The following is a 14,788-nucleotide window of genomic DNA, read 5'->3' as shown; positions in this document are numbered from 1 at the left end:
GTTCTTTGTATTTTTAGTTTAACGGAGCTTTTAGCAGTTTTTTCTGTACATTATGTATGATATTTGTACACTGATTAAAATTCTTGGACAGTTTTATCTTCACAAAATTATGGATTAGTTTTTCATTTCGGCATTGTTGGATGAAAGAAATGTTGTTTATTCTATTGATAATTCTTTGGTTTAAGTTTCTTAGTTTTGTTAGGATCGTACGAGCGTGTACGATTAACAATGGCGTAATGTAGGTAAGTTCAGGCATAATGAAGTTTTAAAAGATAACACAGTACACAAAAACAAAACAAAACACAATAGACTTACACTTCTGGTATAATCGTCGTTCTGAAGTAATTCATGATGACGAAAAACTCACTTGAAGTGAAAATGTATTCTCAAGACGGCGGGTATGGGTATTAAAACTTTAATTAAAATAAAGGACAGAACAACGTTTCGACCTTCGCAGGTCATCTTTAGGTTAAAAAAGAGAGTTCATAACTGACCGTTGCCGGGCACATGTCTTAGGGACGAGAGTGCAAATGGTTACGGGATTGTAGGTGGCGTTGCAGTTAGATGTTATGTTGTTAATTAGTATAGGTGTAAAGATGTTCCCTTATATTGGTTTAATATTGGTTTTAGTTGTTGTATAAGCAGGGCTTCTTTAATTTTACGTTTTTTATATTTGTTTCCCTACTTAGTATCTGAATGTTTTCTATGGTTATGTTGTGTTTATTTGATTTGTAGTGTTTAACAAACGTGTGAAGGTGTTTCTTGAGTTCTTTGAATCTGGTTTCCATACTTTTGTTTGTTTCTCCAATATGGAAGTCGTAACAGTTGTTGCATTTTATAAGCAATGTTGGTGTTGTGTTTGTCAGTGTAGTTTTTACATAGTATGGACTTTAGTTTTGTACCTGGTTTTTGAATAAATTTGGTGTTTACTGGAATGTTATGTTTTGTTATAATTTTTTCCAAATGTTTGTCATTTTTTTTGCTGATGCCGGGAATATATGGTATGTAGCAATGTAAAGTTTTGTATTTTGTGGTATCTTGGGATTTATTATTGTTTGTGTGTTGTTGATGTAGGTGTATGCGTATAATTTTTAAAACGGTTTTTTTGAGGAAATTTGTTGATGTTGATGAAGTGTTTTTTTATTTTGTTAATTTCATCGTTAATTTTGTCGAGCGAGGATATTTTTATGGCTGTGTTTATTTGGTTTCTTAATATATTGAGATTTTGTTTTGTTTCATATGCTGAGTTCCAGGGAATGTATAGTCCAGTATGGGTGATTTTTCTGTGGATTTCTGTTTTGAATTGTGTATCGGTTCCTGTGATCTTGAGGTTAAGAAATGCTATTGAGTTAGTTTTTTCCTGTTCAGAAGTGAACTTAATGTTAAGATATACAGAGATAACGTGGTTGAAAAAACAATGGCCTAAGTATGGGTAATTCTGTGTCAACAGTTCAAGCGAACATTTTAATAACATAATTGGGATTTATTGCATAGTATCGTATGAATTTATAGTTTAATGTTTAAATATCAGATGGCGCTATAACATTCAGTCTTTCACCTTTAGGTGATGCCGTAAGTAAAAAATAAATAATTTACTCTTTGAAAAATAAAATTTAAATTATGAAAGATGAATATTGTTCAAACATTATCAAACGAATATTTTAATACATGCAGTAATGTAAACTAGAGGCATCATAAGCTTTAAACGTTTAAGATAAAATAGAGCTGCTCTTACCTCAGAGTTCAAGAAACAGTAAAGGACTGCCACAAATATTCCCTGAAAATTGATATGTCAAAAACATTATATCATCTTACCATTAATAAAACGCAACTCATTTAAAACCTATCTTAGGCCTACCTAAATTTTCTATAAAAATTTCCGATATGTTTCGTGCAACTTATCGAAAAAATAAACGAACTGCAAACAAAAATGGAGGTAGATCTCTCTATAAATGTTAATAGTTTCTTTTAAGTTAATATACATAATTCACTGAGTTTCATTGATCATCAGATATTTCAATGGAGATTTATAAACCATTAAGAGCTGTAGATGTTGAAGAAATGTAAGCTTTGATCAATAAGGGTGTATTTTATGAACACACAAATAACTCATTTCAAAAATTATCGAGGGCAAATTATAACATTTGCTATGAATTTAAATTCTCTTTCTACAAATTGTATTTTAGAGATAAACAAAGAAAGTTTAAGTACACGCTTAAATAGCTTCTACAACTTGTTATAAAAACCAAGTTAATTGCAGATGTTTCTTTGTCACATTTCTATCAATTTGCCCATTGCTGCTATACAAAAAGAAATATGTAAAAATAGCATTTCAAATCCACCTTTTGTCTCTCAAAGCCACTGCTCATTTTGATGTGTAAAAATATCATTTTAGATCCACCTTTTGTCTTTCACAAGTCACTGACCATTTTGATGCGTAAAACCTCATTTTAGATCTACCTTTTGTCTCTCACAAGTCACTGTACCTTTTGTTGTGTAAAAATATCATTTCAGATACATCTTTTGTCTCTCACGAGCCACTCCTCATTTTGGTGTGTAAAATATCATTTCAGATCTACCTTTTCTCTCTCACAAGTCACTGCCCATTTTTAATGTGTAAAAATATCATTTCAGATACATCTTTTGTCTCTCACGAGCCACTCCTCATTTTGGTGTGTAAAATATCATTTTAGATCTACCTTTTGTCTCTCACAAGTCACTGTACCTTTTGATGTGTAAAAATATCATTTCAGATACATCTTTTGTCTCCCACAAGCCACTCCTTCTTTTGGTGTGTAAAAATATCATTTTAGATCCACCATTTGTCTCTCACAAGTCACTGCCCATTTTATTGTGTAAAAATATAATTTAAGATTCATCTTTTGTCTCTCATGAGTCACTCCTCATTTTGGTGTGTAAAAATATTACTTTAGATTCACCTTTTGTTTGTCACAAGTCACTTCATATTTGAACCCTAATGTAAGAACTGAGCATCAGCAGTTAACTCGATTTTTATTATAATTTTTAGGCCTAGTGTTTCCCGCAGTTCAGCGACTTTCGGCTTATAAATCAAAGCTTTAAACAGATAAGGTGTGGTACTGGACGAAGAGATTCTCGGGTAACGACTTGTGGTAAACGAAAGATAGATAAAAAATGTTCTTTTTACACAACTCCTATTTTGAGTCGTAATAGAAAACCTAAGTCAATTGTGAAAAACGAAATTGCAGTTGACTTGATTTTATAACAATTTTGAGACTTCCAGTAGTCAGACGTTTAAAACCGTACTCTTTCATGACTCACGGAAATAACAACGCTACAATCTGAAGATTCAATAAAAAACTTCTCATATAACAAAGTCAGAGGTAGTAAATGTTTACAACTTATTCTACGTCCTGTATAAAGCGAGTCTTTGACAACAGGGCCTTGTGGGCGGAAAGTGAATAACAGAAGAGAAAAATGATATCAATTGACAATGTCTAATAAGCGTCAGAAAGAGGAAATTCGCCAAACAGCAGAAGTTTTGGTTTGTTCAAGAATGTTCTTAAAAACATTCATTATTTCAAAATTACAAAATACAATTTTTATTGGTTGAATTTAGAAACAAGAAAATTGCAATTATTATATTAGAAATAAAAATTAAACATGAACAGTGAGAGAGGCTTGGTCTTGTCAATATAAACAATCATAAATTGTAATGTTATGTTTCGCTTAAGGTTAAGCCAAGCGTGTATGGAGTTGTTGATATTGATGGTCTGCCTGTTCTTAAGACCGTGATTTAGGCGGATTAGTCATATTAACAACGAGTTTACTTGAAACTGTGTTGATAATACATTAATACCAAGACATACATCATTCTGTACACTATCTCCTGGTCTGGGCGAGTTTATCATATTAACAACGAGTTTACTTGAAACTGTGTTGATAATACATTAGTACTAAGACCTACATCATTCTGTACACTGTCTCCTGGTCTAGGCTGGTTAATCATATTAACAACGAGTTTACTTAAAACTGTGTTGATAATACATTAGTACCAAGAACTACATCATTCTGTACACTGTCTTCTGGTCTGGGCAGAATAATCATATTAACAACGAGTTTACTTGAAACTGTGTTGATAATACATTAGTACCAAGACCTACATCATTCTGTACACTGTCTCCTGGTCTGGGCAGAATAATCATATTAACAACGAGTTTACTTAAAACTGTGTTGATAATACATTAGTACCAAGACCTACATCATTCTGTACACTGTCTCCTGGTCTAGGCTGGTTAATCATATTAACAACGAGTTTACTTAAAACTGTGTTGATAATACATTAGTACCAAGACCTACATCATTCTGTACACTGTCTCCTGGTTTGGGCAGAATAATCATATTAACAACGAGTTTACTTAAAACTGTGTTGATAATACATTAGTACCAAGACCTACATCATTCTGTACACTGTCTCCTGGTCTAGGCTGGTTAATCATATTAACAACGAGTTTACTTAAAACTGTGTTGATAATACATTAGTACCAAGACCTACATCATTCTGTAGACTGTCTCCTGGTAGAGGCAGGATAATCATATTAACAACGAGTTTACTTGAAACTGTGTTGATAATACATTAGTACCAAGACCTACATCATTCTGTACACTGTCTCCTGGTCTGGGCAGAATAATCATATTGACAACGAGTTTACTTGAAACTGTGTTGATAATACATTAGTGCCAAGACCTACATCATTCTGTACACTGTCTCCTGGTCTAGGCTGGTTAATCATATTAACAACGAGTTTACTTAAAACTGTGTTGATAATACATTAGTACCAAGACCTACATCATTCTGTACACTGTCTCCTGGTCTAGGCTGGTTAATCATATTAACAACGAGTTTACTTAAAACTGTGTTGATAATACATTAGTACCAAGACCTACATCATTCTGTACACTGTCTCCTGGTCTGGGCAGAATAATCATATTAACAACGAGTTTACTTAAAACTGTGTTGATAATACATTAGTACCAAGACCTACATCATTCTGTACACTGTCTCCTGGTCTAGGCTGGTTAATCATATTAACAACGAGTTTACTTAAAACTGTGTTGATAATACATTAGTACCAAGAACTACATTATTCTGTACATTGTCTCCTGGTCTAGGCTGGTTAATCATATTAACAACGAGTTTACTTGAAACTGTGTTGGTAATACATTAGTACCAAGACCAACATCATTCTGTACACTGTCTCCTGGTCTGGGCAGAATAATCATATTAACAACGAGTTTACTTAAAACTGTGTTGATAATACATTAGTACCAAGACCTACATCATTCTGTACACTGTCTCCTGGTCTAGGCTGGTTAATCATATTAACAACGAGTTTACTTAAAACTGTGTTGATAATACATTAGTACCAAGACCTACATCATTCTGTACACTGTCTCCTGGTTTGGGCAGAATAATCATATTAACAACGAGTTTACTTAAAACTGTGTTGATAATACATTAGTACCAAGACCTACATCATTCTGTACACTGTCTCCTGGTCTAGGCTGGTTAATCATATTAACAACGAGTTTACTTAAAACTGTGTTGATAATACATTAGTACCAAGACCTACATCATTCTGTAGACTGTCTCCTGGTCTAGGCTGGTTAATCATATTAACAACGAGTTTATTTAAAACTGTGTTGATAATACATTAGTACCAAGAACTACATTATTCTGTACATTGTCTCCTGGTCTAGGCTGGTTAATCATATTAACAACGAGTTTACTTGAAACTGTGTTGGTAATACATTAGTACCAAGACCTACATCATTCTGTACACTGTCTCCTGGTCTAGGCTGGTTAATCATATTAACAACGAGTTTACTTGAAACTGTGTTGGTAATACATTAGTACCAAGACCTACATCATTCTGTACACTGTCTTCTGGTCTGGGCAGAATAATCATATTAACAACGAGTTTACTTAAAACTGTGTTGATAATACATTAGTACCAAGACCTACATCATTCTGTACATTGTCTCCTGGTCTAGGCTGGTTAATCATATTAACAACGAGTTTACTTGAAACTGTGTTGGTAATACATTAGTACCAAGACCTACATCATTCTGTACACTGTCTCCTGGTCTAGGCTGGTTAATCATATTAACAACGAGTTTATTTAAAACTGTGTTGATAATACATTAGTACCAAGAACTACATTATTCTGTACATTGTCTCCTGGTCTAGGCTGGTTAATCATATTAACAACGAGTTTACTTGAAACTGTGTTGGTAATACATTAGTACCAAGACCTACATCATTCTTAGTCAGTTATGGACATTAAATTTCGATAAGAAATGTCGTCGTTGCCACTTATTATCACTTGAAAGGATGCTCTCTAAATGTAACACGAATAATCTTTTGAATTGGAAATCCTTTAAATTGTTTAACTGTGTACTGGTTATACTGCATCATTGTTTAACTGTGTACTGGTTATACTATATCATTGTTTAACTGTGTACTGGTTATACTATATCATTGTTTAACTGTGTACTGGTTATACTATATCATTGTTTAACTGTGTACTGGTTATACTATATCATTGTTTAACTGTGTACTGGTTATACTACATCCTTGTTTAACTGTGTACTGGTTATACTACATCATTGTTTAACTGTGTACTGGTTATACTATATTATTGTTTAATTGTGTACTGGTTATACTATATCATTGTTTAACTGTGTACTGGTTATACTACATCATTGTTTAACTGTGTACTAGTTATACTACAAATGGTAGATGAAATATAGTTTTAGTCTTATGGTCTTATAATCGTTGTTAGCGTCTTTTGGTATTTTCCAACATGAAATGTAACTTATCTTAACCAGTGTTGTTCAAAACATACTCATCATGTATATATATAGTTAAAACACAAATTAAAATTACAGTAGTTGCTTCACTATACAATAGCAAAGAATGTAGCAACTCTAATCTATGTTAGAAATACGGTTTTGTTAAAGAACATTATGACCAAAACTTTATTTCGAAAGAAAATCCATCGGTAAAAAAGAAAAAAATGCATTTATTTTCGCAAGTTATTTCTAAATAAAAAATTAACCACACATAGAAATATTGCGAGAGCTATCTATTAAATTTGTTATACGTCCTGTATTCAAGTTAATAATGTTCGTCCAACATTATGATATGAAACATTTAAATATTCTATTGTTTTATTCGCTCTATTGAAAAGTGTACCGGAAATACAGAGTTAACAAGATTTAATATTTTTTCATCGAGTTCTGATGAAGGTCTTTTGGGCGAAAAGTTGGTAATTTTTTTCCTTCTCACGATATTTTAAATAATTTTATAAATTGTAACTTCCTCACTTTTTAGGACAAAGAAATGTTTAAGTAGCTGTATTAAAAATTGTTATACATTAAGTTCTAACAACAGATAAGTTGTATTAAAATTTGAAACGATAACTGAATTTAAAAGGGCGAAAGTGAAGTCATTGAAGCATACTAAATGAAACATTTTTTTATATTTATTTAAATTATTTTATATCCCACAGAGGTCGCGACTTAATAACACTGTATACTTTAAAAAATATATAAGAAGTACACCAGTAACACTTATGTCCTATCTCATTTCCTTTTATGTAAAAATTCATTCTTTGATAAAATAAATTTGTAACTTTTAGAAACACTGTCCTAAAAATTAATAACTACAAAATCTTGTAAAATGTGATGAGAGAAGTTAATTACGCAAACGAAAACAAAATGTATTAATTTTCACAAACTAAATGTATCGAAGTTCTAAATAGAACAAGTATGGATATTTTGTGTTGATTTTTTATCCAGATCGACACTTTTAAAAGTGCTGTTTAATCTTAAACTAGTTTGTTATTTATGAATTAATTTTCTGTAGGTTTGAGGTTAGTAGTTAGTTAAATTCACACATGCATATGTAATTTCCAACTTCATGTTAAAAGACTCACTCACCTTACCTGATACACTTGTATAATTGAGGATTATTAAAATACGTTTGAAATAATACTCGAAGAAACAAGAAAGAGGACACGTTCTATAACGGATCAAAACTTATAACAACCAGACTATACCTACTTGTGAAGACTGTAGGATAGCATTACTAATCATGTAGGCTCTCTCGAGGTGAGCGTCGTCACGTGGGTTGATGCAGAAGAGAAGGTGAGTTATTCCAAGAAGAGGAAAGAGAAGGGCTGTAGCTTTAATAGCTCTCCTGAAACACAGGGTGCTTAATGTACGTATGAGGTGCTAGAGAATCTCAGCTCAGCTGTATAATAAATTTACTACAAGATGTCTGTTTGGAAAGCATTGATGTTTTTCAAGGTATAGGTTTCAATATTTTTTAGAAAATGTTAGGTACGGAAGCCTTGTAAGATATAATTTCAACGTTATTCAAAAACACGTGATCCGTTATGTTACAACGCTAGAATCCGGGTTCCGATACACGCGGTGAGCAGAGTACAGGTAGCCCATTCTATAGCTTTGTGCTTAATTTCAGGCAAATCAACGAATTTAAAGGTGAATTTTACAGAAAAAAGAAAACTTTGCAGTCAAAAGAACTACTCATACTGATTAATTTTGCAGGTTCACATTTTTTATAAAAAATATGTGCTAATAAATGAAACATAGAACTTGGTGCAGAAAGAGCCCTTTCCGAGCAGCAATCCGAACGTTTTAGTTTTTCCGTTTGCCGCTAGGAAAAGTATTGTGACGTAATAGTTGCCAAACAAACCGCCAACGCCAGCGCATTTAATGTAAATAAACATGGCCAGTGCATACGGAGAAACAGAGGCGGAGTCTGTTTTGACTTTGTGTTCTGAACAATGTCGAGTAGCACCATATCAATTCGAACCTACTCTGAACGAACCTAGAACAGTTACTTTTGACACAGATCTGACAAGTTCTAGTGATGAGGACAGTTCCACGAGCGAGAGTAGCGGAACTGTGAGTGATACTGATAGCGCCCAGGCCGGTTGCGAGTGGGTCATACCTCCAGTGGAAGAATGGTAAGCCTAAGTCATGACAACAAATGTGGTCTGTATTATTTCACGTGCAATTTTAAGCATCTCGAAACCTGTCTGGTGTTTATAAATTATTGGTATCACAGACTGGGTTTCATTTGTTTATACTTTCCTGACTATGGTAACTAATACTCGGCCCTTCCACAATCATTGTACCGGGTATTTATAACTCGTAGCAAAATGAATCTCAATTATACGTCATAATTTTGTTTATAAAATCAAACTAGATGTAGCAGTCTGAATAGTTAATTTAATATTTATCATAAATGTATAATTTATATGACACATTCCGTATGTTTGTACAAGGTGTAGGTGTGGTTTATGCGAGCAGGTGCCAACCACGAAAGAGTGCATTTGTTGTCGCTCATACGACAAGGTGTCAAACCGATTAAAAGATGAAGAGTGCATTACCCAGACTCGAGGCTTTGATGGAAATTGCCTGAATGTCAATGTCTTGAAAGCATCATACTATGAATTTGTTGACTTGAATGGTCCCTTCGGTGATGAGGAGCCAAGTCACGAGTGTGTATTTTTCAAGATGCTGTTAAGCCTAAAATAGTATATTTGAGTTTAATCTACAATTAAAGATACTGTTTATCCAAAATATATATGTAAAAACGACTCGTTTGTGTTGAGAAAATATTTTACGTAGATTTCGCTCCTCTACGTAAAATATTTTCTCAACCCAAACGAGCCGTTTTTACATATATATTTCTCTACAAGTGGGTTTTCTCGACATCACTGATGTTTATCCAAAACTATGATCCTACTTGAAACCCACGGAATCCAAAACAGTGGGATCCGACACAAAATATGAGCGTTCAAAGTGATCTTGACAAAGCTTTGCATGGTGTGAAGGAGTCCAGTTCTTCCTATTGACCATCCGCACCCACTGTCGCCATCTTGCCGGATCCTTCTCCTTGCACGGAAACGAAAAGAAGCTTTTGTCCGATGTCGAACCGTTTTTACAACCATAAGCAACGCAGTCAACCATGTAATCATGAAACAAACATAAAGTAGCAATATCAAGACAAAAAATAGTCTCACAAAGTATGTAATCCGAAAAAAGCACCTACAGATTTACATAAAACACCAGCACTGAAAGGAACAAAATGGTCGGTGCGCAACGAAGCGTGTTTGACAACTATTACGTCATAGTTGTAAAACGTCACGGAAACAGCCGAACGACCGAGAGGAACTTGAGTTCGAGGACCCGCATATTTTGTTTCATTTTTTTACTCAAAAACTAAAGTGTTTAAAAATATGGCAACCACACAGGAATTATACCTAACCAAAGTACAGTTTCTAAGGCAATTATTAAATTTGTCGAAAATTCGTCTTTAATCCAAAACACACATAGAATTACTTCACTTTAGCCGCCGTGAGGAGTCGAGACCCGTATTTTAGCGCTGTAAGTCCATAAACGTACTTGTCATTGCAGGAAACCTCCAATACAGCACTTCTAATATTATTAAACAGCGGTTAATTAAAAAAAAATTATTGGAAGAAAACTGGTACAACTCAGTAGTATTATTTGGTTTTGCTTCATGTAAAAGGAGCATTCATTATTATTATTTTGAAACAACCACTAATATGGAGCAAGGAAAAAAAATATTCCAACAGGGATAAATTAACGAAATTGCATCCCGTTTCTTTACGAAACGGTGAATGTATTCTACAGAGATGGATAAATAAACAAACAAAGAAAAAGACCCGCCCTCTTCAATTACAAGTCAAGAGGCACCCGCTTGCACTGAAATAAAACTATTTTTGTATTTGAAATTCTGTGACAGTTATTCCTTTCGTTTTCATATATCACGTGATATTGCTTAGTATTTCATTTGACAGAGGAAGGTCAAGACATTGCGAGTGAAATATCAGAATGCTGTATATTAAAGGAAACCAAAGAAGGTATGCTTTCTACAGCAGGCTAATATGAACTATTTCTGGTTCTCTATACTATCACAAAATGGTTTATGACACAGAAGAAAAGATTACAACGTAAATGAAGGAATTTTTTCTTTTAAATGTTTGCGATATGTTCTAGATAGCTTTAAGCCATATATATAGACAAACTGTGAAGTTAATTTCGTAAAACACACTGAATTGCTTTTTATACAAGACAGATCAAGTCATAAACGGACTTATGAAAGTTTTACCTCACTTGAGTTGTTTCTATAGAGACGCTCATTCGCAGCTTGGTAACCAGTATTCGTACGATGTTGACCAAAAATACGGTGTTGATCTACATCAAACATAGAGGACAAAACAGAATAAATAACCTCACTGAATGATAAAATATTAATTATTTCATTTCTTTGATCAGTTTTAATCACATAGTGAGATAAACATAGCTAACTGAATGTCTATCATTTATAATAATTATACAGTGAAATAAACATAGTTGACTAAATGTCTATCATTTATAATAATTATACAGTGAGATAAACCAAGCTGACTGAATGTCTATCATTTATAATAATTATATAGTGAGATAAACATAGGTGACTGAATACTTATTTTATACCGTGAAATAAAGTCATCTGACAACATGTCTATCTTTGATAATAATTATACATGGAAACAAACATAGCCGACTGAATGTTTCCGTTTTATAATAATTATACTGTGAAATAAACGTAGCAGACTGAATATTTATCTTTCATAATAATTATATAGTGAGATAAACATAGCTGACTGAATATTTCCCTTTTATAGTAATTTTACAGTGAGATAAACATAGCTGACTGAATGCTTACCTTCTGTAATACTGATAAGCATTCTCCATAGACCTTAAAGTCTTTAAACCATCATATATATTTTTAAAATGAATAAGTAATAATAGTAATTATAATTATTACTTTTCTAATCCTGCCTTAATTCTTGCGAATTATGGAAATCATTACGTCAGTTGGGGTAAGGGCGGAATATGCTTCTGTGATCTAAGTTTGAATTTTTTACAAAGGAACGATTTTCCTTTGTTCTTATTTTAAAACGCTTTAGCCCGATGCTAAACAGTTAAGCGAGAAGGTCTGCTTCAAAATAGGACCCACTAACACCTTGTAAACTAGCTTATACCGATTGACGAGTTTTATCTTCCGAAGAAGATCCATTCATTACTGCATCTAAAATCAATCAATAAGACAGTGGTGAGTTTACGGACTTATGATGGTAAGATTCGGAATTCGATTACCTACGGTGGACACATTAGACAGTCTAATGTAGCTCTGCTCTAAAAGAAACAAAGAAACGAACCTATCAACCTTTAGAAAGGTAACGCACACAACAAAGCAACACTTAGGAGCAACAGAAAGCAACTCACGAGGAGAGCAGCAATCATTGGACCTGTAACAATCCAGATGTAGCTTATATTCCCGTATCCTTTCCAGCAGGGTGTATTTCGAAACCGGGACATGATCGATGCCCAGGAAATGATAAATATTAACGGAGTACCTCCGGGTAGATCAAATCAGGTTGCATTAATTAACAAATAGAAACATCGGATTTCGTCAGTTAACATGTACATATAAAATCAGATTTCATTAAATCATTCACTGCGGCTGGAACTTATATTTCCCAGTGTACATATACTTCCCAGCCGCAGTGAAAGAGTTAATCAACAAATGAATAAAATCAAGTTTCATTAATTAATAAATAGATAAAATCAAGTTTCATTGATTAATAAATAGATAAAATCAAGTTTCATTAATTAATAAATAGATAAAATCAAGTTTCATTGATTAATAAATAGATAAAATCAAGTTTCATTAATTAATAAATAGATAAAATCAAGTTTCATTAATTAATGAATAACATTCCATTTATAAACAATGATATCATATATTAAATAAAAAAAGTGTTGAATTTTGGATACAACAGCGTAATATTTATTACTTTAAATCTAATCTTCAAGTGTTTTGTGAAAATTTAAGAAAGAAGTTAATAATGTTTCAAAAAGATTTAAATAATGCAGTCTTTTCTATCAAGAGAAAAGTTTTATGTTTTTAAAGTAAATGTAACATCTGTAACATTCAGGTAGCAAAAACACCTAACGCACAAGTAGCACTTTTTTGAATCCTAACATATAGCAAATACTGCAAACATTGTCCAACACTGGGACAGCGATAAACTGATTCACAAAGCTAAAATCATGAGTCTGATTCCCCTCGGTGGACAAAGCACGATATGGCTTTGCTCTAGAAAAACAAACAAGCATCACAAATGTTTCAATAGAAACGTTACACTCAGACCTCAGAACAAGAAACTATATTAATTAACAGCCAATACTCAAATTTTTTCAGTCACGACTTTCTTAAATAAATTAGTTCCAGATTCACAATGGACCCTGTAATTTGACGTTATTATAGTATTTGCTGATATAATCTGTACTAATTTCTTCTACATTGCTGAAGACGGATTAGATGCGATCTTAAATGTCCATTGTTGCTATTGTGTTTTACTTTGTAATGAAGATTGAGCGACCCTTTTCGTGATGAGCACAATATCACTCGTCCATTCATTTCACGTAGCTCAATAAAAGCGTCATCAGCAATACAAATATCTTGTTATATCATTGAAATTAGATAAAAAAAACAACTTCCACTCACCCCATCCTATCATATAGTAGAGTTTGAAAGGAGCGTCCTTATTGAAGACAGAGATTGTGATTCGACTGTGTAGAAGCAGTCCTTCCACAAACATCCAGTTAATACTGGCCATAGCGGCGTACATCTTGAGAGACAATATCGTTTTACATAGCCAATTCTGTGAGAAGTGTAGAGGCAACGAATTAAAACAATTATTTATGAGCAGGTATGAAAATCATTAATGTATGATTAGTGTATCTTCAAAAGTTTCAATAGATGGATCAGCATTAGGTGAATGTTGTAAAGATGTGCAGATTTAATAATGTTTTAGAATATGTTTTCCTTTCTGTGGTTTGGGAAGCTGTATAATGCATTAATTATTTTTGTGTATTTTGTGGAAATATACCTTGTATAAACTTGTTTCTATAGATTGTGAAGGTACACATTGTATACAAGCGTATTTGTAGTCAGTGAACGAGCCTATACGTACTGTATATACATGTTTTGTACTTGTGAAAGTTTATATTCTATAGAAGGGGACTCTTCAATAAGTCTAGAATAATTATTATTTTTTACCTCAACCTTTATCTAGATAATCCACTTTAAACACAAGCATAGCTAAGCATGAATTAGATCGGATCAAAGAGGGTTATTTTCATCATTGGAGTTACTGGTATCCTGTAATGATTAAATAATAACAAGAATGCAACAGAAACACATTTACCACACATTAGAGACCCATATACACGTGTTTCCATAGTTGTAGTCAACAATAATCGTGAAGATCATTGTTTCCATACTTGGTAAATGTGTTTTTGTCTTTTAAATGTTTTTTTATTCACTAATTACTTATGAAGTGTTACAATACTTTGGGAGTTTTCCTACATGCCCAGTAACCTACCCACGTAAAGTGGTTGTGTTTTCAAGCTATTAAAGATAATTCATATTAATTAATTTTACTTTGGGGACTAAGGTTCTTTAGCTGGTTCTCTTGTGATCTCAAACAACAGCTACATGCAACTTTCTGAGACATGACATTTAATAGACTACGTTAAAATTATGTATAGCGTTTCTGTCCACAAATCTATTATTTGAAAGTAACTGACATTGAAAATCCAATAACAAAAGTAAATTTAAGCTGAAGAATATAAT

The 14,788-nt window shown here is 32.9% G+C and overlaps 1 protein-coding gene across 3 annotated transcripts in view; it reads right to left on the bottom strand.

Moving 5' to 3' along the window:
• The window catches only part of LOC143246515 (corticotropin-releasing factor receptor 2-like), a 66,601-nt gene that overhangs the window by 4,362 nt on the left and 47,451 nt on the right, over positions 1–14,788 (bottom strand). The window contains exons 6-10 of one of the 3 annotated variants that reach the window (XM_076493340.1): positions 13,658–13,814; positions 12,373–12,503; positions 11,210–11,295; positions 8,107–8,242; positions 1,736–1,777 (exon numbers count right to left, since the gene is read on the bottom strand). In XM_076493340.1, coding sequence (XP_076349455.1) covers positions 1,736–1,777; positions 8,107–8,242; positions 11,210–11,295; positions 12,373–12,503; positions 13,658–13,814 — 552 coding nt within the window. The remainder of the gene's footprint in view (positions 1–1,735; positions 1,778–8,106; positions 8,243–11,209; positions 11,296–12,372; positions 12,504–13,657; positions 13,815–14,788) is intronic. The other 2 variants (XM_076493341.1, XM_076493342.1) reach the window with 2 other exon arrangements.

Source organism: Tachypleus tridentatus, chromosome 3 (genome assembly GCF_004210375.1).
Source record: "Tachypleus tridentatus isolate NWPU-2018 chromosome 3, ASM421037v1, whole genome shotgun sequence".
Lineage (NCBI taxonomy): Eukaryota > Metazoa > Arthropoda > Merostomata > Xiphosura > Limulidae > Tachypleus > Tachypleus tridentatus.
The sequence above is the reverse complement of the archived record's forward strand: the minus strand, read 5'-3'. Positions and strand labels throughout refer to the sequence as shown.